Source organism: Emys orbicularis, chromosome 11 (genome assembly GCF_028017835.1).
Source record: "Emys orbicularis isolate rEmyOrb1 chromosome 11, rEmyOrb1.hap1, whole genome shotgun sequence".
NCBI lineage: Eukaryota > Metazoa > Chordata > Testudines > Emydidae > Emys > Emys orbicularis.
In genome coordinates, this window is record NC_088693.1 from 35901039 (window position 1) to 35925083 (window position 24045).

General features: G+C 40.3%; 1 protein-coding gene across 1 annotated transcript; it reads right to left on the reverse strand.

The window, feature by feature from the left end:
* Positions 1–2045: 2045 nt before the first annotated feature.
* Positions 2046–23677, reverse strand: GALNT3 (polypeptide N-acetylgalactosaminyltransferase 3). Its single transcript, XM_065413258.1, has 10 exons — positions 23163–23677; positions 20481–20653; positions 18672–18821; positions 15362–15596; positions 13151–13268; positions 12496–12696; positions 7894–8025; positions 6799–6900; positions 2767–2919; positions 2046–2168 (listed from the first exon to the last, which is right to left on the reverse strand). The coding sequence occupies exons 1-10, from the start codon at positions 23675–23677 to the stop codon at positions 2046–2048; spliced, it is 1902 nt and encodes a 633-aa protein (XP_065269330.1).
* Positions 23678–24045: the final 368 nt, after the last annotated feature.

Sequence of the window (24045 nt, forward strand, 5' to 3'; positions counted from 1 at the left end):
GTTCGGGGGGGGGCTTTCTGGGGGAGGGTGTGGATAAGGTTTTGGGCAGTCAGGGTACAGGTAGGGTCCTGGGGGGCAGTTATGGGGGGGGTCTTAGGAGGGGGCAGTTAGGGGATAAGGAACAGGGAGGCTTAGGTAGGGGTGGGGTTCTGGAGGGCAGTTAGGAGCAGGGGTCCCAGGAGGGGGCAGTCAGGGGACAAGGAGCGAGGGGGGGGGTTGGGAGTTCTGGGGGGGCTGTCAGGGGGCAGGAGTGGGGAGAGGGATCGGAGCAGTCAATGGGACAGGGAGCAGAGGGGTTTAGATGGGTCGGGAGTTCTGGGGGGGGGCTGTCAGGGGGTGGGGAGTGGTTGGATGGGGCGTGGGAGTCCCAGGGGTCTGTCTGGGGGTGGGGGTGTGGATAAGGGTTGGAGCAGTCAGGGTACAGGTAGGGGGTAGGGTCCTAGGGGGCCAGTTAGGATGGGGGGAGGGTCTCAGGAGGGGGCAGTCAGGGGACAAGAGGCAGGGAGGCTTAGGTAGGGGGTGGAGTCCTGGGGGGCAGTTAGGGGCAGGGGTCCCAGGAGGGGGCAGTCAGGGGACAAGGAGCGGGGGGGAGGGTTGGGGGTTCTGCGGGGGGCGGGAAGTGGGAGGGGCAGGGGCGGGGCTAGGGCAGGACGGGGGCGGGGCTAGGGCGGGGCTCCTCCCGTCCTCTTTTTTGCTTGCTGAAATATGGTAACCCTATGCAAGGGGAAATTTGGAGGAAAACTCTGATTTAAAGGTGTTTAAGACCAGTTTATGTAATCAATTACCCAAGGGAGAACATAGGAAAAATACTGTACTTCTAAAACACATATGGAAGAATATGAATAAAACTACAACTGTGCATCCAGAGTATCACCAAACTATATTTGCAAATTTATTTTCTATTAAAAGGCAATATTTCATTATAAAATTCTGTAATGCAGTTGGACTCTCCTTCTGAATGATTAAAAACAGAAATCAGACACTCAAGGGAAAAACATAAAAGGAATTGCATATACGCATTAGAAATCCATACAGTATATACTACATGAATCACTAAGACAGGCAGACAATATAGTAACATTTATTGACAGAATAAAAGAACAGTAATGAACAGAGTGCTAGCAACAAAGAGTAGGTTTATGTTCTGCAATTTATGAAAACCAACAAGTACAAAAAAATCTTCAGTTTAGGAAATCTGTGACAAATGCTGGCAAAAATGGTAATGTGTATTGGATTCAAATAAAAAAAAGCATATAAGATTAATACCAGGACAATACATATTTTCCATTTAAAGAATAGATGAATTACATACGTCAATAAAAATTCTGAAGGATTTTTTTCTTGCATTCAGCAAAGATTGATGTGCTAGAAATTGAGTGGGTTAAGATTTCCCATTGGCTTTATCTCCGGGTCCAAATATTGTTTTAAGTGTGTAAAATTGGAGAGAGAAGTGCTAAGAATGTTTTTAAATTTTTCCTTTCTCATTTACTTTTCTTTAAGTGAAACTGTCAGCAGAAAAGTCAAACAACTGAGTGCTAAAACAATATTACCACTTATAAAGGCACAATAGTTTCCAGACACTGTACGAAGATCCATCTCCTAACCTTCATTGACCAGTTTTTCTGCAGTCATTACAAAATGAGAATATATAAAACCCTACACTTTATCCCAAAATAGAGGAGATTACAATATCTGTAAAATCAGTGGTTAACATATATAAAAAGCTAAGCTTATTGTGGAAATTACATTTCCAACATATTGTAAACATTTTTCCTACCTGTGGAGACCTCAAAATATTCTTTGGTATTTTCTACACAGACGCTTAAGGGATCTTTGCAACTGTGCAATTTTATACTTTTTTAAATAAGAAAATTGCTCTTGGAATATTTTACATTAGCTAGCTTTGCATCATTTTAAAAAATGAAGTGTGCATATATGGTCACAGTTTTAAAGTGGATATATCCTTTTCACAAGGCAGATGTATCTTTTTAACAAAGCGGATGTTTCCTTTTAACAAAATATTTCCTATTTATAAGTAGCTGTACTTAATTGTTTTGGCCAAAAACCCATTTTTGGAATAGATCTGATGGATTACATGATACCAAACTTGGATGTTCTCCGTTTCCCGTTAGGCACGTATTTAATGCTGCATTATACAACAGTTGATCCTAGAGAGGAGAAGGGAGAAAAACAGCACACAGAGTAAGTTTAAATATTTTTTTGTAATTTTTTGTGAATTTACTGCTAGTTTTTTAGGGTAGAGCCCAACAGGTAAACTCAGAGACTGAAACCCTATTTATTCAAACAGGTAAAGCACCATGCAATAGCACAACAAACTGCCCCACATTGTCCCACAAATTTATATCAAGCTGTCAGGGAGGGGCCACTTCTAGGGTTGAAAGAAAAGTCCATTCTCTATGCCCAGCTGATCCTTGGCATTTCCGCCAAGAGAGTTCAACATGGGTGCTAACGCACCAATTGTTTAAGTTTTTTGTGATGTGGCCATTTCTCCGCTGGAACTGGACTGAGGCCATCATTTTACATTTGCCACAGCATAGCCAACAGAGTGGGCTGTATTTTAATCTGCAACCTAAAGGTGAAAATGTCTATACATGTTTTTTTCCCCAGAGCTGAGCTATCCATTCTTGTCTTTTGCTATAAATAAAGTCATGCTAACCCTGTAGCAACTCATAATTGACCAAAAAAATCTTTCTTTCAATTAAAATAGATGCATCTTTATTTACTGCATAAATTGCTTGGAAGTACCTTTCGAAGTTCCCACTTCTCTTCTCCAGGGGTGAATGTTTTTTGACCTTTGTAGTTACAGACCCGAAGCTGCACTGGTCCTTGAGAAGCATACAGACAGAGCTCCTTCTGAATGTTATGTCGAATCTCAGAGTGTTCAGAGTATTCAAAGTACTATATAAATAAAAATTAAATTCCTTTTTTCATATATTAGGTGGGAACAAGCAACCACAGCTACTAAATTCATCCCTTGAAATTCCATGACAAAAACAAGTCAAGTTTTAAAAATATATTGCATCATTCTAGAGAGACAAGGTGGGTGAGGTAATATCTTTTATTGGACCAACTTCTGTTGGTGAAAGAGACAAGCTTTCGAGCTATACAGAGCTCTTCTTCAGATCTGGAAAACTAACTCGATAGCTTGTCTCTCTCACCACCAGAAGTTGGTCCAATAAAAGATATTACCTCACCCACCTTCTTTCTCCAATATCCTGGGACCAACACTCCTACATCACCATTGCATACAACATTGTATCATTCTGTTATCTAACAGTTTAAATATAGAATCCAGGTTCAAATATTTATCATGCATGTTATGCAAATATTTACATAAGTAAAATATTCATATACTTCGCTTACATGGAAACGTATTAAGTATTACAGCTAGTATTTTTAATTATTACACAAAAAACTATGTTACAATCTTAATTCAGCCCCCTGAATTATGATAGAATCTTTTATTACATGATCACATTACTATTTTTCCATAGGACCCTGCCTCATAAAAGGGGCCAAATTAAGGTTGCATGCACTACTTTAATTTTAGCATTAAAGCATAAATTTAGCACTTTTGATTACTTGACTTTTAATGTATTTTTTCTATGTAATTTACTACCATTTTTTTAAAAAGCAACTGAAAACAACAAATTTCATCATGTGGAAATGTACTGATTCCCACTTGGTTCATTAGCAGGGTTATAACCTTTATGTCCACAGCACAGATCTCAGCCACTTGACTTCATAGAGTAACTGATAACAATAGTAGATTGCTGTCCTCTATGGAGGCTAGTCACTAAAAGGATATGTAGGCACACATTTTGCCAGTGTGTTTCACAACCATTTCATGACCACAGAGGAATGAGGAGATGCAGGAATCCTGGGTTATTATGGGAGTGTACTCTAGTTATTAAAAAAAATTCTGCCTATGTCCCCACCTAAAACCTAGCCCTTCCAGCCAGTGCTTGTTACAGTTCCAGCCTCCTCTATTCTCATCTCCCTCATTATACCAGTCTGTTCATCAGCGCCAAGTCACGGTCTCCCACACCCACATCTCCCCAAGGCTCTTCACCCCAGTCTCCCCCATCCCCTCAGCCTACACCCCTAAGTTTGGTTCTTCACTCCTATGCACTCCAGTCAGTCAGCTTCCTCCTCCTCACTACCTGGGCCCTAGCAGGGGGAGAATACAGGGAAAACAAACAGTCTCTTTGCGCTCAGCTCCTGTACCCAACATCACAAAGGCCCCTGATCTCCAGGAGGAACAATTGCAGAGAAAGTCCTGTCCAGCCCCTGCTGACCTGGGATGCAGCATGCAGTGTACATGGAATAGTCACAGAATTTAGCTCACAAACTCTAACGTATCTCTACTGAGCATATGCTTAACAGAGATTTTAGACGCTCAAAAGTCAGCCAAATTTTGGCAGCTTTTTACAGGGATGGTAAAGGCACATCCCTGACATCAGTATGACCACCTTTCCATATTTTAAGTCCCTGCTCCAAAACACTGAGTTGCTAAATATGGAGTTTAGTATTTTTCCCTAATCTCTTTTTGAGATATAGCTGTACCATATTTTGCTGAAATAAAAAAAATCACCTTGAGGCAGACACCCAGCATGGAAAATTTCAACCCAAACTAATAAAGTTTGGAAAAGTTTATAAGCAACAGAAAATGCATTGTTATATTAGGAAGTGCTGAGCATCTTTAACTACACACATCACTACCAGCACCATTTACAATAAATACAGATCTTAAAAGAATTTTAACAAGATTCAGAATATTATGATTGAGCAGAAAAAATGTGGAATTTTGCTTCACTTCACCAAGACAACTTATTAAAGTAGATATGGCAGAATATGCCTTTGTGTGGCAGATCTTTTAATACCATGCTTTTGTACCAAGCTTGTGTAAATTGCTAAAGAGATTAATATAGAATCATAATCCCTCAAGTAACATAGTGAATGGGATCCAAAGGAAAATGCTGTATAATAGAAAAGACTAACATAGCAAGTCAGCTAGCAAAGACCTATAACTGCCCTTTTCTCATTCAAATTAATAGGGAAAATTTCCATTTACTTTAATGGTGCAGGATCAGACCCCCTAGGTTGTGCAGCTGTTAAACACTGTTAACAACTGAACATACCATAGATAACATCCAATGATTTTACTGAGAACAAGAGGAAGAGAGAATTATAAAAAAAGATTTGATAAAAGAAACAGGTACACCTCTACCCCGCTATAACGCGGTCGTAAGGAGCCAAAAATCCCTACCGCGTTATAGCTGAAACCCCGTTATATCGGGGTAGGGGCGGCAGGGCTCCGGCGGTGATTTAAAGAGCTCCAGGCTCCGCTGCGGGGAGCCCCGGACCCTTTAAAGCGCCGGCGAGCCCCACTGCCACAGCCCCGGGGTAGGGGCAGCAGGGCTCCAGCGGTGATTTAAAGGGCCCGGGGCTCCCTGCAGCAGCCGGAGCCCTGCTGCTACCGCGCTATACGCGAACCCGTGTTATATCGGGTCGCATTATAGCGGGGTAGAGGTGTATCAAATCAGCAGTGAGATAACTTGTCAGTTACAACTATTTTTATTCAATGTACTGATGTTTACAGTGTTTTTAGTAACATTTACTACTAATGACTGTGTGAGGCAGCATTTAAGAAAGCAGCATAGACAGTTCTTTTTTGTTTTGTTTTTTAACGCTACAGTAGTGGCTAGAGGACTCAGTATCAGAGATGCACTGTGCTGTAACACACATTAAAAGGCAATTCGTGCCCCAAGAGCTGTGTGTCAAGGAGAGCTCCTGTTGGGAAATTCAGCAATTTAAAATGTTATATTTCTCAAAAAGCTAGATTTTTATTGGCACAGGGCAGACCACTCTGACCTCCCACTATGAGGCTGTAAGCATGACAGGGCAGGTAGCTCAGGTCTGGCTGTTCGATCACCCACTGACAGTTTCCCACCGGCTTCCTCCTTGACAGCGCGAGTCCTGGTGACAGAGAAAGAAGCAGTAGGAGGAAGAATAAGAGAAAAGAAGAATCAAGATAACATTTACAAAGGAAAAGTGAGGAAAAAGAAGTGTTTCTGTAGCAGAGAAGTCAAATGAGGAAGAACTGCAAGTTGCATGACAGAGCAGTGAACTGGTGTCATGTGGCTGAGATATCTATTCTGTGCACTTTCTGCATGTGTCCAGAAATTTTTTCATCCAACTGCCCCTGTAAATTCCACTAAAGGAAGGCCTACTGAATAGCCCAGACTCAGAAATGGAGGTTCAATTCTTCCTGAGAATATAGTTATACTAGAAATTTGCACCAACAATTTTCTAAATTAAAAAAAAAAAAAAAAAAAAAAAAAAGGTCCTCTGTAATACAGTTTGCAATTATTACAGTGTCAGCTTCTGCTATTATAGGTGAGGATACCCAAAGTTATTTCTTTTAACTAATTTCAAACCACTTCTACGGTAAAAATACCATTGTATGTGTATGCAATTTCTCACTTGCATGAATGCGCCTGGGTATTTGTCTGTCTAAAGTTACATGTGCAGTTTTTGTGCAAGCAATTTTGGAGATCTGAACCATAACAGTGAAAGATCACAGAAACTTCCTTACAATTTTTATATTTACTGTCCTCTCATGCAAGAATAATATAGGTAACAAAAACAATTAGCTTATCTTCATACTAAAATATGTATGCCAAAACTACTAGAAGGAAAATTAAGCTTTGCATAGGGATATGTTATATCTGTGTGGACCAGTTGCGAAAGAAATTAAGTATAACAACATTTTACCTGGTTTCCCCCAAGTCCATGACAGGTATACATAATCAATGGTTTGCCACCATGGTTATTTTCGCCAACATCTAGACATAGACGTCTACCTACATTTTTTAACTGAAGAAAACAAGTTATTTTTGCATATAACTAAGTTATTTAAAACTTGCCAACAATTAAAAAGAGTAAACAGCTATTTTACTTAAAGTTATATCTTTAAATGTACAACCCTGTCCACACAAGAAGTTAAATCTTTGCTAGACTAAACCTCATTATTGTATTCTGATAGTACCCACAATAGGTTAGGCATTGTCCACACACTCAGGAAGACATATTCTCTATTCTGAACAGCTGGCAATATAAGAAGGCAAGCAACCTATTAAGGTTGTATGAGAAAGCTAAAACAAAATAGTTTACAATAAACATTAACTACTCCCAAATGCACCTGAACTTAGCCAATATTAGTAGGCTAATATCTTATAGGACTATAACACATGAGGAGTAATATGGTGCAGGAAAACATGATGGCCTTATAGATAAGTGCTGAGAAAGAATCCACATGCAAGAGACAGTGTGGAAGGAGCCAAAGACAGTTGTGGGAAAAGCTAAAACAGGATTCTAGCACAGTTTCCCTCATCAGTTTGAGCAGGGATTTCTCTCTGAAAACCATGTTACAGACCATCTAAAGTTGCATTTATACTGACAATTTCTGGAAAACCTCTCACCATTTAATTAACACTGCTGCTGCAGCCACTTCAGAGCTAGAAACTGTAGGAGTACTAATGTTCCTACCATCTGAACAGGGTTGTGAAAGATCAGTCAAGTAAAAAGTGCACTTGTGGAGCTACATCAGTGCTAGTCATGAGGGAGATTTTCATAAAAAATACAAGTATACACAAGCTTAAAGAATGAGTCTAAAGAATGTTCTTCTAGCAAAATTTGGAGAAAAGAATTCCCACACTAGTCAGGGAAATTCTAGAATCATGCTAACAATAACTGAATTAAACTTGCTAGTACTGTTGTTTATACTACTTTAGGGTTGAAATCAGGCAAACTTCAGTGGTAGGATTATATAGTGAAACAGAAATTAACCAAAATTGGAAATACACTCACAAATCCAGATAATGGAGGATTCAGGTCTGGTACATATGCCTCAGGATAAACATTATTTAGATACCAAGTAAAATTTTTACACTGTAGCCGCTGCCTTAAATGAAGTCTTTTTGAGATGTCTCCAAATGTGCTCTGTTGGGAAAAAACACCCCAAAACAATAACAAATTAGATTTATATAACTGTCTGGGAGATGTCCTGGGGAGTAGCACTAAACAAGTGTTTGAGTTTAATATTTAAATCTAAAAAAATACTGGGTTTAAACAAAACACAGCAATACATTTAATACATAAAAATTGCATCTATTAGACTTATAGAGACAAAGCACCGTTGACCTCTTGCACACACTTCCAACTGCTACGGGCAGAGCAAACCCATGCTTCCTCTGAAGCAGTGCTGTAAGGGTCCTCAATGGCAACAGGGAGCAGGGAAACGTAATACTGATTACGTTAAGAAAATCCAACACATTATATTAGGTTAACAATAAATTAGTCTAAGTGTAAATGTGAGGCTGTCAAAGTAAGGCAATGTAGTGGAAGACACACACATATGCAGTGCAGTTTAATGCTGTGTGTATGTACTGTTCATGAAATAAAACACAGCATTAAACTGCTTCTGTTCTGATCTCCGATACAAAACTAATGAAGGAATACCTTCTGTTCGTTGCTAAGCAGGGAGTGCTGCTGTCAAACTGCGAAGGCGTATCTAGTGGGGCGTGCATGGGGTTAGTCTTGACTTGGATAATAGCTGCAGAGTGTGCTTATAAAATCTGCAGATGACACCAAATTGGAGGAGGAGTTGCAAGCACTTTGGAGGACAGAGTTAGATTTCAAAATGACCTTGACAAATTGGAGAATTGGTCTGAATTCAACAAGAACAAATTCAATAAAGATAAGTGCAAAGTACTTCAATTAGGAAAGAAAAATCGAATGCACAACTATAACATGGGGAATAACTGGCTAGGTGGTAGTACTGCTGAAAAGGATCTGGGGATTATAGTGGATCGCAAATTGAAGAAGAGTCAACAATGTGATGCAGCTGCAAAAAAAGGTTAATATCATTCTGGGATGTATTAACAAGAGAGTGTTGTATGTAAGACCAGGGAGGTAGTTGTCCCACTCTATTCAGCACTGGTGAGGCTTCGGCTGGAGTACTGTGTCCAGTCCTGGGTGACACACATTAGGAAAGATGTGGACAAAATGAAGCAAGTCCAGAGGAGAGCAAAAACACAAACAAAACAAAAAAACTTTTAGAAAAACCTAACCTATGAGCAAAGGCTAAAAACAACAACAACTAAGCACATGTTAGGTTAGGTTAGATAAATGTCTATCAGGGATGGTCTAGACAGTATTTGGTCCTGCCATGCGGGCAGGGGACTGGACTCGATGACCTCTCGAGGTCCCTTCCAGTCCTAGAATCTATGAATCTATGTTTAGTCTTGTGATTGAGGGGAGACATGCTAACAGACCAAATATACGTTAAGTGCTGTTACAAAGAGGATGGTGATTAATTTTTCTCCATGTCCACTAAGTTAGGACAAGAACTAATAGGCTTAATCTGCAGCAAGGAAGGTTTAGGTTAGATATTAAGAAAAACTTTCTAACTATAAGGGTAGTTAAGCTTTGGAATAGGCTTCCAAGGAATCCCCGTCATCACCTAGCATCTGAGCAAGGGGGATGTCACCACTTCCAGGGAGCCCCCCAGTTAAGCGCTGCCCAGAGCCCGCCTCACCCCCATCTGGTGCAGCAACCCCCTGCCCCCTCCCACACCCAAACTCTGCTGCTGGGGGGGAGGAGGGGTCGTGGTGGCCCGAGACTGCCCCAGCAGCGGCCGGTGCGCGTGGCGCAGGGGCTGCCTGAGCTGCCCCTGCAGAAGTCACGGAAACTCACGGAATCTGTGACCTCCGTGACAAACTCGCAGCCTTAGTGATGACTTCTCGAGGTCCCTTCCAGCTTCACATTTCTATGAGTCTGCACCATGAGGAAGGTCAAGAAAGAATCAGAAACTGTATAGAAAATGAGAGAAGACTCTTTATCAGGGGCCCAAATAAGTTTTTGTTGTGTAAAGGATAAGAGACAGACCAACTGGCTGAAGGGGAAAAGTAGAGGTTATATGATAAGTAAAGTCCATAGCAATATTGAATGGCAACAAAATTGTTGCTGTAAGACTCCTCCCCCTCTTCATCTCTCTCTCTTCAACACACACACACACACACACACACACACACACACACACACACACACACAGGACACACGTATCCTAAGTATTTGTATTTACTATGGAGTGGTAATCACCTGTTTGGTAAATGTAATTAATGTATTGGCAACAAGTAAAATGAACAAGCCACTCCTGATAATAACTGTAACCAAGTGCAAGGAACAGTTTCCAGCTATAAATCACATTTCTTGGGCTCAAACAACAAAGGGGCAACACAAAGCCCAAATGAACCTTAGAACAACAGAATAAAAGTCAATTAGTACAATGAATAATCAGTTTCTTTACAATATGCAATTAGCTAAGAAGGTTGTGTTTTAAATAGAAACCTGTTACATTCTATTTAATGTAAGACGTTAAATAGAAACGTCTTACATACTTTTGTCAAATAAAGGGATATTGGACCAAATTCATTCAATAGTCAGTGGGGCTACATCAGGGATAAATTTGGCCCAATGTTACTAAGCATGGTTCAACTTACAGCCTAAAAAGGTACACATGGACAAGATTCAATCTCCCACTAGATACTTTGTTAAAAAAATTAATAAATGTGAAAATGCATCTAAACAGATTATTCTATTTTAGATGTTTTACTGTATATTTTGATGTGGTACAGAGATTCTCAAGCTGTGATCCAGGGACTGTTGAGGTTCACAAACTATGTCTAAGGGGTCTGCGAAAGACAGACTGAAAACTAACTGAACAGAATTCAACTATATATATATATATATATATATATATACACACACACACACACACACACACACACCAGATTTCCAAGGGGTCCGGACCTTCATTTGAAATTTCCAATGGGGTCCGCACCTCCATTTGAAAATGTTTAGGGGTCTGCAAATGAAAAAAGGTTGAGAACCACTAATGGAATAGATACGGTAGAAAACAATTTCAATTAAGTGTCAGTGTTTCTTCTATCTCAAGGCAAAGATATTTCAGTAGCCTGATGGTTGCCTGATAAATTTCCACTGTTCAGGCACTTAGGTGTAGTTTTTCTACAAACTTTCCCTTCACAAATCATTTGCTTAAAAAAAAAAAATTGCTTTATGAAAAAGTCACCAAATTTTGGTCAGTGAAACCATTTACCAGTTTCCAGCATTTTCATAAAAATATGCCAGTTCAATTTTTTTTTGCTTGCAAATGGCTGTCTCAGCTGTATTAATGAACAAAAACTTTTTTTGTGATGTAAAAATGGAATTATGCTATTTGGCAAAATGAAAGGCCTGCAAAAACTGTTTTTTGAGATAGCAGAAAAAACACGAGGGACAAACAAATCGAATTTTTCACTTTTTATTACTCCAACAAAAATATGTTTTTAATAATCAACATTTTTCAAACAGCTCTTTGATGGGGTTCAACCCCTTACCTAATAGGTGATAGGCAGAAGAGCCAATTAGTGCACCTGTGATTGATAGATTAATTGCCTCCTGGGCTGAGGGTGCAGACTTAGGTAAGGATCATTAGGCACCTGAATCTTATAAGGAATCCAAGGAATTTCAGTAGAAAGAAGACTGGACTCTTCCATGGAGAGAAACCCATGGGGGCGGACAAAGATAGGGTTTAAGCAGGCAAGAGGCTCCACAGGGAGAAGGTTAGGTTCCTGTAGGGGAGGTTCTAAGTTAGGGTAGTTAAAAGCACTTCAATGGAGTGAAAGAGGGATTATTTCAGAAGAAAAAGGAGAAGCTGGGAGTATCTAGGAAGAAGCTAGGGGCCTGAGAACCAAAGGGAGGCTGTGTTAAGCACAGGGTGTGGGGAAACAGCACAAGGAGGCTTAGAGGTAGAAAGTGGCGCAGGGAAACAGCAGCATGTCTGAAGGAGCAGAGCTAGCTGCTTCATACAGGGTCCCTGGGTTGAAAGCCAGAGTAGAGAATGGGCCTGGTTTCCCCTAGTAGCCCCTGAGGAAGGGGCACGAAAGCGCAATGGAAAGCATATTAAGCCCAGGGTGAGACTGAAGACTGACCCCAAAAGACAAGCTTAAGAATAACCCCAAGCGGTTTTTGGATCTTGTTGTTACCCTGGAAGGGGACTTGGCTGGAGGACTGAGCCACAGAAGACCCAGTGAGAGGTATAACGGTCTACAGGACAGGCTGGTGACAAGGATCCCTTGCAGCATTGAACTCTTGACACAAAGGTGTGGTGAGTACCCTACCTTACACGCTCTAATTATAGGTCTTTAAAGAGCAAACAATCAGAATTCAAGAGCAAGTGAAACACCTATCTTTATTTACTAGATATTTGAGCAAATAAAACATTGTCCTGCCTAGTACTTTTGATTAGACTATCTAGACGTCTTACATACTTTTGTCAATAAATAACTTTTGCTCACCAAAACTTTCAATGCAGCAAGAGTGATTTCTAATACCACCACCACCACCTACTTGTTTCACAATTTTTGCTGCTTCTATGTTTCTCCGGTAAAATATTTCTTTATATTCATCCATCCAGACTTCTGCAAGGCGAACTTGATTACGTGTGATCACTTGAGTGCCTTTTGGAAAAGTATGGGGGCTCTTGCTGCGAAAGACATGGCCAACAACAGAGCAAGGCATGATCTCCAATTGTCCACCACATTGCCATACCTGGTGATAGTATTTTTGTATAAGTCCATTGAAGTTAGAATTTTTACAAGGTCTAAAAACAACATCTACTTTACAATTTTAATGTTTCATCTTAAACATCCAGGTAAGAGCTCTAGTTGCGTTAGAAAATGGGATATGTTAATCAAAACTCAAGTCCACAGGTGAATGTTGGAAGCATAAATTTTGGATATCAAATCCAAACACACTTTCTTACTATAGTGAACAAGCCTATTATTTATTCTATTATTTTCTGCCCATAGATTAGTGATAGCTCAGTCTTCATGTTCTTTCAGTCCTTGACCTCTCTGGTGAATCGGGCAACTAGGGCAAACATCTGATACCGTGGTTTCAGGGTGGGGTGGGATGGGATGGGGGGCGGGGTTGTGTGTTTTTTTGAGGACACATTTACTGGACTGATGTAAGGCCAGACATATGATTATATCTCTAAACTTACTCTGAAAGACATTTCTATATTTTCACCTCCCCATATTTCCATTTCTTCATCATAGCTTCCAATATATTCAAAATAGTCTTTCGATATTGAAAAAAGACCTCCAGCAAAAGTAGGTGTTCTGCAAAAAGAGAAACCATTAAGTAAGTTACTGATGCAAGGTTTAAACTGGCTGAAGGGCTTCTCTACCTGGGGAAATTCACTAGCATAATTATACCACTGCAGTTATACTAGTGTAATTCCCTGTGTGCATATGCTTATTCCAGAACAACAAACTAAACTGGAAAAAGGCATTCTTATGCCAGAATAAGTGTTCAAACAAGGAGTTATGCTAGAATAACTATAGCTGTATATTTATATCAATAAATTTTCCTAGGTAGACAGGTCATTAGTTAACTTTATGCATTTTTCCATCCCTGTAAGTAACTAAACTGTGTTGGCAGCACCTTGTGATCCAATGAACAGACAAAAAATTGCTGAAAGGGCAGAGAGCATCAGTAAAGATGTCTGGCCTTTCTCCAATGTATTGAGATCAACCACTATGTGTGTTATTCCATACTGGTACTCAGCCTAAAGCCTGGCCAGGTATGACTATTCAGTACCATGATACGAAGCACCCCAGCTGTTCTGGAATTTGGGGGAGATGCACCTTTCTTTGTGGGTATTCTTCTACCAGAATTCAGTTATATTGTCTCTGAGAAGGATTGCTCAGAAAAATTTCTTAAACCATATTAAAAAGGGTCCGTTTGCCCATTTGCCATCTTCTCGGTGATCCTTAATATTTTAATTCTGGTTTTATTCTGAAGGGTGCAACATCAGTTCATGTCACTCTGCGGAAGATGTAAGAAAAATAGTCTTATGCAGATGTGGAACTTTCTGGATCAGTAGCCATAAATAACTTTTAGGCTATTTCTCTCATCAGTTTAAGAGGTTCTTCAATTGTATCAAAATGTTTGTGTAGCACATCTAAACTTTTATTTACAAAACATTTTGAAAGCCAAAAAAGTACTTTCTAAATATAGAAATTATTATTATGGACATAGTAGTTGATGGATATGGGTGTCTGCCATCTTTGTAAGATGATGAGCAGCACACACAACAAGCTTGTTTTCTCAGTTTGGACATTTTAACAAACTTGCCACCATCCATAAAGTCCCCACTTAAGGTTTTTTTTTTTTAATTCTTGAAGCATTTCAAGATGTGAAATATGAGCAAACAGAAAAAGCTGATGTCCGGGCAGCAGAGCTAATGAAAAGTATGTATTTCCTCCTCTCTTTCCCCCCCGCCCTCCACCTTTTCAATGCGCGTGTCATTCAAGTCTATTTTACATTCCCACGATGAAAGGTACAAAACACTATAAATAGGCATATAATAATTAGCCATTACTAATGAGTTATGACAGACAAGACATCAAGAGTTCTTTAAGATATCAGGATGGATGGCACTTAAACAAACCAATGCAATGAACTTTAGAACTAAACACCAGAAAAAGAGAGAGAGAAAACAGAAAACATACTTGCATTTCAGGAAAATTATTTTCACTCCACCCACATTTATACCCTATTAGTCCTCCTTTGTCTAGTTTTTCTGTTAACGTACATGGGATGGTTCTGCTATATTTTTGTTACCTTGCTGTGAAACAGTACTATGCCCCAGTATGAGTTTAAATAAGTGCCTTACAATGAGACAGTTTCAACCAGTATACGTTATGGAGACTAACTGTGTCTACACTAGCATTTTTCTCTCAAATTTCTTGTAGCTGCAGATCCACCATTGGGAGTTCTAGCATAGACAGGATACTGGCATTCTAACCACCACATTATCTAACTCCATTCAGAACAGAATTAGATGATGTAGTAGTTAAAAATTTAACTGATAGAAGTGCTCACGTAGGCAGACTAACACTGCTTCCATTGCTGGAAGCAATTATGGGAAATTACAAACAAAATCTACTGGAGAAGGACAATGTGTTTATATTTATCATTTTAAAGTTGTTTGTAAAAATCTGATTTGTAAAAAAAATAAAATCTAGAGAAAATATTCCAATAAGTGAAAGACCTCAAATCATAAGATATTAAGACTTCTGATTCCAGTGCTGCTATTCCCATCCTCAGGCAAAGAAATGCTTTGTTTAGAAGTTGCTAATTAGAACTTTTTTAGCAAACCATTTGCAAAGTGAAGAATTTCAAATATTCTACAAGCTCAACTGTTTACCTAATTGGATAGGTTTCATCTTTTCTTCTTTTATTTTCATGTTCAGGAAGAGATTCCCATCCAAATGATAAACTCCAGTCAAAATTTCCTCTGTTATGGTTATGTCCATAAGGAGAAGGCTTGCTGAATTCAAAAGTATTAAGATCTATGGATGCAATATCAGGGCTTACAACAGCAGTGTAGTTCTCAGCTATTCGTGCCAACAATGGCTCTAACCAGCCATAAAAACATTCACCTATGGGAATGAGGGGCAGGAGAGAAAAGAATTAATTAAATGAAGCACTGGAATTTTTCTTCACAATGAAAGTATAATTAAGGGACTATTATTGAACAGTCATGTTTTGTAGAATCCACACTTTTTTTTCTTTAAAAGATTAAATGTTAGCTTAGAGGCACCTAAGCGGACCTTGCTGAGTGGACTTAGATTTTGGCATAAGTGATCATGTGTCTGGAGGGAAAAAAGCAAGTGCTGGCATTAAAAAAAATAAAAATAGCAAAACAAACTTTTTCGAAGAAAAGGGGCCAGGAGGAGGACAGAGTAAAGTGAAGATTGGGCTAGGCCCTGGGATGAGAGCAGGCATGAACAAGAGAGACACAGTGAAAGACAGTCTGCAATCAAAGAGCTAAGGCTGAAGATAATTAATGAAAGATTCAGCCCTATAAGTTGTGACATCAAGTGTGATGTGAATCAAAAAAATTTATTTCGAACATGCAATTCTAAGTAACTGAGAAACAAAATATACGTTCTTTCTTTGTTACTTTGCTGATCAATTAGGGAACATGCTCGTTTAAAGTTGTGCAATGCTCCCTTATAACTTCGTTTGGTAGCCGCCTGCTTTGTCCACTGCTTGCACGAAGAGCAGCCCGTTGAAACTAGCTGGTGGGGACCAGGGTGGATCTTGGAACCAGGGTGGACCGGCAGCCCCCCTATCAGCTCCCCTAAGTTTCCTGTGCAGCAGCCGCCCAGCAGGCTATCAATTGCCTGCAGTGCAGCTGTCCCTCCCCCCACTGCCATGTGCTGCTCCTGCCCTTTGCCTTGGAACTGCTCCCAGGAGCCTTCTGCTTGCTGTGCAGGGAGGGGCAGGAGAGAGGGGGGCTAATGTCAGGGTGTGCCCCTCCCCCCTGCTCCTGAACCCCACTTACACCATCTCCATTGGGGGGCCACACGACACAAACAGGACTCAGGATGGAGGGAGCTTCCTGGGAGCAGCTGCTGTCTCAACTTGCTTATCTATTTAACAAGGCAGTGTACTTAGAGTGGGGTCAGCTTACTTAAAGGGGCAATGTGCATCTCTCTCTCTCACACACAGGGTGTGTGTCTCTGTCTGCCATGCTGTCTCCCCTCCCTCCATTTGTGCTGCCTTGTAGAGTGTGAGACTACATTAACAACAATGGGTTAACCCTTGAGGGCTCAGCCAAAAGCTAGTTCATCATTTAGCAGTAAGGCATTCCCTGGGAAATATCCCACCCTCTGACTTCACCACCTCAGCCAAGCTTCACAATCATCATCGCTGTGTACAATATTAAATTGTTTGTTTAAAACTTATAGTATGTGTATGTGTATATATATATATATATATATATATATATATATATATATATATATATATATATATATATATATATCTTTTGTCTGGTGAAAAAAAATGTCCCTGGAACCTAACCCCCCCGATTTACATGAATTCGTATGGGGAAATTGGATTCACTTAGCATCGTTTCACTTAAAGTCGCATTTTTCAGGAACATAACTACAACATTAAGCATTTTGGAATGATTTTCCATAACAATCATTTTAGAATTTGTAATGTTTCATGAACATTAAAATACTTGGTAAATAATTCTTGATTATGCTAGAAATTCTTTTTAAAAGATTTTCCTACTCTTGCATCGAATTTCACTAGTATGATCTAGCTGACTAATGTTATTTATGTGCCTATTTAAAAAGTAAGTGTTGATTAGTACTTTCTTAATAGTTAACAATTCAAATGGGAAGAGAGCCTTAAATGTAAGCCAATATAAACTGATCATCATATCTGAAAGTTTGTCACTGTTAAAATTTATAAATTACTTACTCACCATATATACCTGCTTATGGCCTTTGCAATTCATGAAACCCCCACAGCCATGGATCTCACAGTTTTAGCAAGACCCCCAAATCAATTCACAGTAGTAGTAGGCTATGCTATAAGTGGTTGATGGTACCCAAGATCCACAAGAAGCTCCTTCTCAGCTACCACCAACTGCCTACAACCTTGCTGCTTCCTGATGAGCTACCACTAGGGTTGCCAACTCTCCAGGATTGTCCTCGAGTCTCCAGGAATTAAAGATAATGTCATGCAATGAAACCTCCAGGAATTCATCCAACCAAAGTTGATAACCCTAGCTACCACTGTAGCCGAGGGTTCCAAGGAGAGTTAGCTCGGCAGTATGAGAGCTCTAGTGAACTAGCATGGACCAATAGCAAGAGACTCCTGGGTTCAATCCCAGCTCAGACACTGACACCCTCTTACTCTAGTCACTTAATCTCTCTCTGCAACCATTTCTGTATATGTAAAATAGGAATAACTGTACTTAGCTACTGCACAGGAAGGTTATGACAATTAATGTATGTTTATAAAGCACTCAGAAATGCTATAGTTCATCAGAATGAACATGCAAACCCTCCAGAGCCTATGCTCCCCCTTTCCTCGTCCAGACTCCAAGCTTAGTTAGACAATTTTGTCAACTCTTTAGAGTCCCTGGCACAAGCAACTGAGCACTTCTTCTAGACCAGTGCTTCTCAAAGCCGGTCCGCCGCTTGTTCAGGGAAAGCCCCAGGTGGTCCAGGCTGGTTTGTTTACCTGCCGCGTCCGCAGGTTTGGCTGATTGCGGCTCCCACTGGCCGCGGTTTGCTGTCCCAGGCCAATGGGGGCTGTGGGAAGCAGCGCGGGCCGAGTGATGTGCTGACCGCCCTTCCCGCAGCCCCCATTGGCCTGGAGCGGCGAACCGCGGCCAGTGGGAGCCACGATCGGCTGAACCTGCGGAAGCGGCAGGTAAACAAACCGGCCCGGACCACCAGAGGCTTTCCCTGAACAAGCGGCGGCCTGACTTTGAGAAGCACTGTTCTAGACAGCATTACATTAACTTTCGCCAGGCTTATTTTATATTAAAGGTAAATTTGGCAAAGTTTACATTTCTAACACTGAGAAGGAAATTAAAACAAAGTAAAATTGAAAACGATGGTTTATAAAATGAACACAATAGTTTCCTAAATATTTGATATTTTAAATACTACTACTATATATCATACAAGTAGCACAGATGTACTTACAATGTGCATCCAAAAAAGTGAGCGTCTCTCCTGTTGCTACTGAAGCTCCTAATAATCTTGCAGTGATTAGACCTTTTCTTTCCTTTTGTCGGACTACCTTAACTATTTGAAATTGTTTCACGTATTCATCTAGTTTATCATGCAAGTATTCTGAAAAGACAAATAAATTTCAGAGTATTCAATAGAAACCCATTGCCTGAGATTCCTTAATTTTTTTTCTTTAACGTCACGATCAACTTTGCATGCTAGTATGTTAAAATATAACTTTTGAAAAGGTTAAATTTTGCTGAGTAGCCTATAATTAAACATATTTTGGAATTTGAGGTTTATAAAATATATATTTAAAGAGAAACCATCCCAATTCTTAAAGCTTTAAAAGATGAAAACAATGGGTACCCATTTCATTTAGATGAGACTAAAATAAAATCAGTATTTCTGTCACAGGTAGCCTGCATTCAACTTTATTACTATTGTGTCCATGTGATTATTAAGATTCTATAGTAGGCATCAAAAGCCAATGCAAGTGTATGCAATCCAAATAAAATACATTTTAAAGGATTTTGCAATGTGGAAGCAAGACTTAAAACAAAAAACAAAAAAAACCCTGAATTCGTCTCTGACAGGAGTGACTTCTACTAAAGAGCAGTTCCTGTTGGTCGTTACTGATTCTACTTTACAAAAAAAATGATAAAAGCATTCACAGTGCAAGGGACATTTCCAATAGGCCTGCATTTTGCATTTGTATCACCTAATGTTGCAAGCAAACTCAGTAATTGTGCACCTCACCACCCAAATTACATACACAAATACACATAAGTGCAGGTTTTGCATGTACATATGGGTGCATGTGCACATCTTGCAAGCATAAACAATCAAGAGCTACAATGTTTACCCACAGTAGGAGCCCTAAATATACAGATGGGTAAAGATCTTTAAGAAGATTTATTTCCCTCTCAGGTTTAATTTTTCTTTTAAGTTTTTGTAACTTCTCACTTCCATATTAATATTAAGTGGCCTTCTGCTTCCGAATGCACCCTATCGCCAACTTTGTTGATATTCCAAATACGTGGACTTGCAAACAACCATAGGTGTGTTCTTTCAGATGTCTGCCTCAGTATTCAGTGTATGCAAGTTTGTAAAATTGGCTTTGTAATCATCCAAAGTATATGCACCTGTGATTATTTAGACAATTACCTAGAGCTCCACCTTTTAATATGTAATCATTTCTTCTCATATTGTCCCTTATCGTCAAACACTTAGTTTAATGAGACCATTTACAGGCCTAAAGAGGGATACATGTATAAATGTTTGCAGATCATTGTAAACATTGCCTATAATCATAGATTAGTAGTAGGTTGCTTTATCCTAGGACTCCTTTTTCTACAAAGTGCAATATAACTTGTTGCCCCAAGGGTTAATGTGGTCACTAATCACAGTGGCACTGTTATGCAATTTAAACAGTAATAAACCATTTAAACATATAAACTTTGTGTTAGGGAGGTATAGACTTAGAACACTGGGATGAATAGACAAGAAATCCATATTTGCCAAATGGAGTTAAAAACAGAAGGGAGAAAAACCTTCTATTTTCTATCTTGCATGTGAGTATTAAAACTAATTAAGTAAACTTAATTACACACACAAGTGTTTACAAACTGAAACACACACACTAAGCAAAGAGATAACGGTCTCTCTCATTCTTTCTAACCATTATTGATGCAAAACCGATGTCACGGACTGATTAATCCCGAATGTAATCTTAACATGGATTAATTAGAAAAGTAAGATTTGAAAAAAAAAAATTCTTACCATCTACACTGGCATCATCCACCAAAATAACTTCTTTTAGGAGTATGGCAGGGGAAGTATACATCACACTGTGAACAGTTCTTAGCAGAGTAGACCATGCTTCATTGTGAAAAACTATTATGATACTTGTAGTAGGCAGTGGTGGGCAACGTTTAAATTTTTGCTCAATACATCTAAAGATTAAAAGAGATTTTAGACATTATATAAAATTTAATATGAACTCTAATTCAGTCTTTAAAAAAACACCCTTTTTGTAACAGAGAAATTACTGACATTTTATTTTTTCCCCTCTTATAATTTCTAGTTCCATCCAAACGTTGGAAAATAAAGAAATGGAAAGTGTCATACAGCATCTCAAATAGAATTCTTGATGGCCAATTCTTAATACCTCATGAATATCTATTTGGGCAATGAAGTCACTTCTGACCCCAGGAATGTCAAGTACCTTTGAAATAGAGTCCAGTTTTCCTCTTGGATACAACCATATATCACCCATGGAAGTCAATAGGAATTGTGCATGCAGGTTTTGACTCATCCAGTTTCTCATAGGCATTATTATTACTTACTAATCACTGAAGTGAGCATTATAGATTTAAGGGGACATTCAATTCAACTGGAAGGTGGCATACTGAAAGACAATACTTTCTGGAATGCAGTCAGTCAGTCTGTGGAAGTCATTGAGTCAAAGAGCTTAGAAGGGTATAGACATTAAGATGCATAATAAGAATATCCAGAGTTATAATAGTAAATACTGGGAGTGGAAGGGGAGGAAAAATCAAATGTTTTGGAAGGAATTTACACTCTCCTTCATAACCAGGCTCTAACTACTAAGGATTAGGAGAAGACTTTCCTTGGGGGCATTGTCTATAACTGCACCTATACCTGCATACCAAATAATTTCTTGCACCTTCCTCTGAAGCATTTAGTACTGGCCGCTGTTGGATACAGACTTCTGGACTAGACAAACTACTGGTCTGAGCCAGTACAGCACTCCTATGTTCCTAAAAATGTTGGCTGTCTACATGACATTACAAACAAGATGTCTTAACAAATCAAGGCTAATATTAAAGTTCATTTATGTATACTATCCAGAAAGAAACTATCTTCATCTAAAAGATATAGTTTAACAACTCCTAATTTCAAAACAATACGCACACAAATAAAGCCACATAACAGGCAACAACTCAGCAACAAAACAAAAAAGAAAAACTTTTAATTTGGTCTTTTACCCCAGATAAAAATGTTTGCGTTTATTGAAAATAAGAATGGTCTGGGACTGAAAATTACCAAACTGGGAGTCAGATACGGGTTCTGTTCCTGCCTGTGCCACTTATGTAGCCTGTATTTCAGCATCCCCATCTGTAAGTCGGGTTGTTCACAGAAGAGATGAAGCTTAATGCATTGACGTTTTAAAGTTCTTTAAGATACTTAAATGGAATTGTGTACAAGTGCAAAGCAGGAGCACAAGTCCCAGATCTGCTGGCCTACAACACTTGAGGGCTCAGTGTACCCAGCAGACAACTCCCAATGATGTAATGGAAGAAAAGATTATGTGGCATAGTTTACCCATGACTGGGAGGGTTGAGGAGAAGCAGCAGGAGAGGACGGAAGCTACATAACTTCTGGACAACGGAGAAGAGGAACTACAAAGAAAGGGACGCTGCAAAATCCTTCCACGCTCCATTCTCAAAAAAATCACTTCTACTGCTACTGCGTACCCACCGCCGAATTGCCGCCGAAACCGCGGGACCGATGGACCTCCCGCAGGAATGCTGCCGAAAGCCCCTGCCTGCCGCCCTCACGGCCACTGGCAGGCCGCCCCCCACGGCCTGCCGCCCCAGGCACATGCTTGGTGCACTGGTGCCTGGAGCTGCCCCTGAGCCTGCGGACCCTGGTTGGCAAGGGGCCAGCAGCCGGGACCCCAGACCGGGGGTGCAGGTGGGAATGTGTGTGTGTGTGTGGGGGGGGGGGGGGGTTTGCAGGAGCTCCCGTTTGGTGCTCAGGGTGGGGATGTGGGGGGGTGCAAGAGTCAGGTATGGGTTGTGGGAGGGCTGGGTATGTGTCGGTGTGCAGAATTCAGAATGGGGGCTGGAGGTGTGTGAGGGGGTGTAGGGGTCAGGGCAGAGGGCTGGGTGTGTGTGAGATGGGGGGGTTCAGGGGTCAGGGCAGAGGGCTGGGGTGCTCGGCTCGTGGGGGTGCTCACGGCAGGGGGCTGGAGGGGATATGCCCCGTCCCCACCTCCTTCCCCAGGGCCCCGTCCCCACCTCTTCTCTGCCACCTCCTCGGAGCAGTGAGCATGCTGCGGCTCTGCTCCCCCTCCCCCTGGCAAGGGTGATCAGCTGATCGGCGTAGGAAAGCACCACACTGGGGGAAGAAGCGGGGGAGGGGGGGAGCTTGGCTGCTGGCAGGACCAAGCTTCTGCCTCCTGCCCCTGGAGGAGAGAGCGGTGGGCGGGGGAGGGGGGCTGAGTGGGGCCGGGACCCCGGCAGGCAGACACGTGCCATTAAAAATCAGCTCACGTGCCGTCTTTGGCACGCATGCCGCAGGTTGCCGACCCCTGTTATATGACATCTGTTTGCAGTGTTCAGTGTATTTAAATGCTGCCCAAGTTGCTCTGAGAATATGCTGTGTCTCTCTATGTTTGATAATTATGTTATTCTCAATGTATGGATTTCAACATACTCAGGAGGTCGAGTGTCTGGTCCAAGATCCCGGTGCAAAGAAATTCTGTCACTTGCAAAAGCATTAAAACAGTGTTTTTCATCCCCATGCGCCTTCTCCTTCTCCTCTTCTGGGCTTAAATTGATAGCTTTGAATGCTTTACCAGAAGCTCCAGGGGCATTGGGGTCCTGAGGAGGTCGCTCTAAGAAAGGTTTCAGTTCTCCTAGTGTATAATGTCCTGGCAAACAGTGTCTCTCTCCAGGAATATTGGTTTGCCTAACAGGTGCTTTTATCTGCATTTTTGGCTTTGCACCTTTAATATTGTTCACAGCATTTAACATGAAACCTAGTACATCACTTTTCTTTCCCACAATTGGTTCAATCCCTGGTTCATGTTCAGCGTCTTGAACACCTACTTCTCTTTGTAACAAAAACAAAAATACTAGAAAAACAAAAACAACAATGCTAAACTTCCAAAGCTTCCAGTGGGAAAACAGTTTCTTAAACAATCGTCTTAGTATTCTTATGTGAGCCATTCTGGTATTAAAAGTTTATCACATCTATAAAAACTTCTGTTAAAGATGTTCTTTAGCATCAAACTGGTCACAATAATGTTTCTTGAAATGGAAACACCTGTAAATTAAAAAAAAGTATTAATATGTATGCAGTTAAGTGTGCACTACAATGCAAAAGTACAAAACATGAAAATCAATTGTAACATTTAACAAGGAGGCCACATTAAGGTTAGATAGGCAACCTTAATTCTGGCATTTCCTCACTTTTCAGTGTTTGACTTTGCAACCTTAATGTTCTCTTAATGTAGTATTTTGTATGTAGTTAGGCAAATGTTGAAGGAATAATTCCATACTAGCCTGGATAAAATTAAAGAGTGTGTTACCGCCCA

Coding starts and splice junctions, on each gene's coding strand:
- GALNT3 (XM_065413258.1), bottom strand. CDS start 23,677: ATGGCTCACATAAGAATACTAAGACGATTGTTTAAGAAACTGTTTTCC. Junction 12,697..13,150: donor ATATAGAAATGTCTTTCAGA/GTAAGTTTAGAG, acceptor TACTATCACCAG/GTATGGCAATGTGGTGGACA. Junction 8,026..12,495: donor CAGCAAAAATTGTGAAACAA/GTAGGTGGTGGT, acceptor TTTTCCCAACAG/AGCACATTTGGAGACATCTC.